This window comes from Glycine max, chromosome 9 (assembly GCF_000004515.6).
Source record: "Glycine max cultivar Williams 82 chromosome 9, Glycine_max_v4.0, whole genome shotgun sequence".
Classification (NCBI taxonomy): domain Eukaryota; kingdom Viridiplantae; phylum Streptophyta; class Magnoliopsida; order Fabales; family Fabaceae; genus Glycine; species Glycine max.
This window is the reverse complement of record NC_038245.2, coordinates 38,998,332-39,000,462: the sequence shown is the minus strand read 5'-3', so window position 1 is coordinate 39,000,462 and position 2,131 is coordinate 38,998,332. Positions and strand designations below refer to the sequence as shown.

At 35.4% G+C, this 2,131-nt stretch overlaps 1 protein-coding gene across 1 annotated transcript; it reads right to left on the bottom strand.

Moving 5' to 3' along the window:
- Positions 1-294: 294 nt before the first annotated feature.
- On the bottom strand, positions 295-852 carry LOC102666996 (probable carboxylesterase 18). The gene has a single exon (XM_006588199.1). It carries the CDS (start codon positions 850-852, stop codon positions 295-297), a length of 558 nt encoding a protein of 185 aa, XP_006588262.1.
- Between the last annotated feature and the right edge of the window lie 1,279 nt (positions 853-2,131).

Below are 2,131 nucleotides of genomic sequence, written 5' to 3'. Positions count from 1 at the left end.
TATTTCTCATCCAAAAAAATTTATTAAATATATTTTTTCTTAAAATACTCGTTAATCCACTGTAAACATGAAGAGCACTCTTAAATTAGAATCAGTTAATGCATGCCAGGGACCAATTATTTTTAGCAAAGTTGTTATATTTAATTTAACACGGGGAATTGTTTACTGAGTTATACTTGACGACGACAATCACCCACCATAACAATATTCCATACATATGTTACACGACCTTCCAATTTTTCTCTTGCCTTCTTCATACAACACAGACAAATAATTAACTTACCAAAATACCCTTCAATTCACAATGGCCATTTGCTTGGTCATAAACTCCTTGGGCAATTCAGGAAAAAGGTAAAACCCATGAAAAGTGTTTGGATAATCGATTAACTGCAATTCCTTCCCCGACACCAACCCAATAACATTCACCATTTGGAGCTTCTCTTTGGAAATCCGAACTGCCACATGGTGGGTCAGGTTTGCACCCATGCTATCACCCGCCAAAAAACATTTGCTGACATCAGCAACGTCGGATAAAACGTTGTCATTTTGGTCGAGGAATTTTAACACGTCTAAATCGTCGTGGTATTGAGACGGGTAACGGTGTTCGGGGGCAAGGCGGTAGTAAACGGAGACGACCACGACGTTAAGGGAGGTGGCGAAGATGGCAGAGGAGGAAACACCGTCTATGAGGATGGGGTTTGGCAGTGACTGGCGGTCTGCGAGGTTGAAAAGACGGTAGTTGATGGTTGCGTTGGAGCGGCGAGAGGCGCCGCCGAGAGTGGAAAGGAGGGAAGTGAGTAAATGAACTTTCCATGGAAGGGTTAGTTTGGCTTTGGTGGGTTCAGCAGCCATGCGGTTGCTGGTGAGTTAACTCGGAGAATGAAAGTGGGTAATGAGAGTGAGAAGTGTTGTGTGGTTTTATAAGATGAGAAGGAAAGCCATGGCTAAGAGACAACTTACATTACACTACATACACCTTTCATTTGTAATTTTCTCAAGTATTTGTATGTTTCTACTTTCAACACATTCATTCCATGTTGATTGTTGAAGTACACAATAATATAATTAACATTAAGACTACAAATAGATCAACCAACCCATAGGATTCAGATTGCCTACGGTCTAAAGTACCTTGCAGAATATCAACCCATATGGTTGAAATTGATATTTCAAAATCAAAACCAAACTAATCCAATTAAATATGATTGATTCAGATTTGATTTTATCTTATAAACAAACCAAATTAATCCATGAAGACGCTTACTTGATATTAATTTGACTCAATCAAGTTAATACAAATAAAACCTAATCAAACCCATAAATCCAACTGAATACAATTTAAGATTAATCATCAGTTTAGAACTTATAGTCACACTTAAAGATTAATCATTAGTTTCTCATTCTTCCTTAAAAATATATTTTGCGGGAGATTAATCATTGGTTTAAACCAACTTTTTTTAAGGAACAAAGTAAGCCATGATCTAGTTTTTTTTTTTGGTGAATCCGATCTAGTATATACTATAACTAATAATATTAATTTCCAAAACGTGAACCTTATATCCAGTAGGTGCATATATGCAGTACTTCAACTTCTGATCTGTTAAATGAAAGTGCATCCAAATTAATGAGCATCTATGATGTCTTCCTGTATATTGCATGGTGATAGATGCCTAATATTGATAACATCATGATCTCAATTCTCAAATGGTTGTGCTTTAAATTACTAGATGCTCATGATGTTATCAATATTAGGCATCTATCAAGTTTAAGGAAGTACATAATATAATAATTGTACTTACCTAAAATTCGGAGCTAGGACACTTTAGAATGGACTGGTTAAATTGGACTTCCAGACTTCACATGTTAAATATTACTTCTATTTATGTCTACATTTTTTTAGAATTTTCTTTAGAATAGTAATACAAACTTAATGGGCCTAACACTTGATTAATGGACTAAATCAAGTTTATATTATTCAACACCCTTCCTTAAACTTGATTTACCGTTCCAATTAAGCTTCTTGACTTGATAAAGCCTTCCTGCTTGAACGACTTGTTTTAGTCCACAAATCGTCTTTTTTAGCTTGAGAACTTTGTCTTCTTTTCCATTCACCTTGTAGTAGTTTTATATT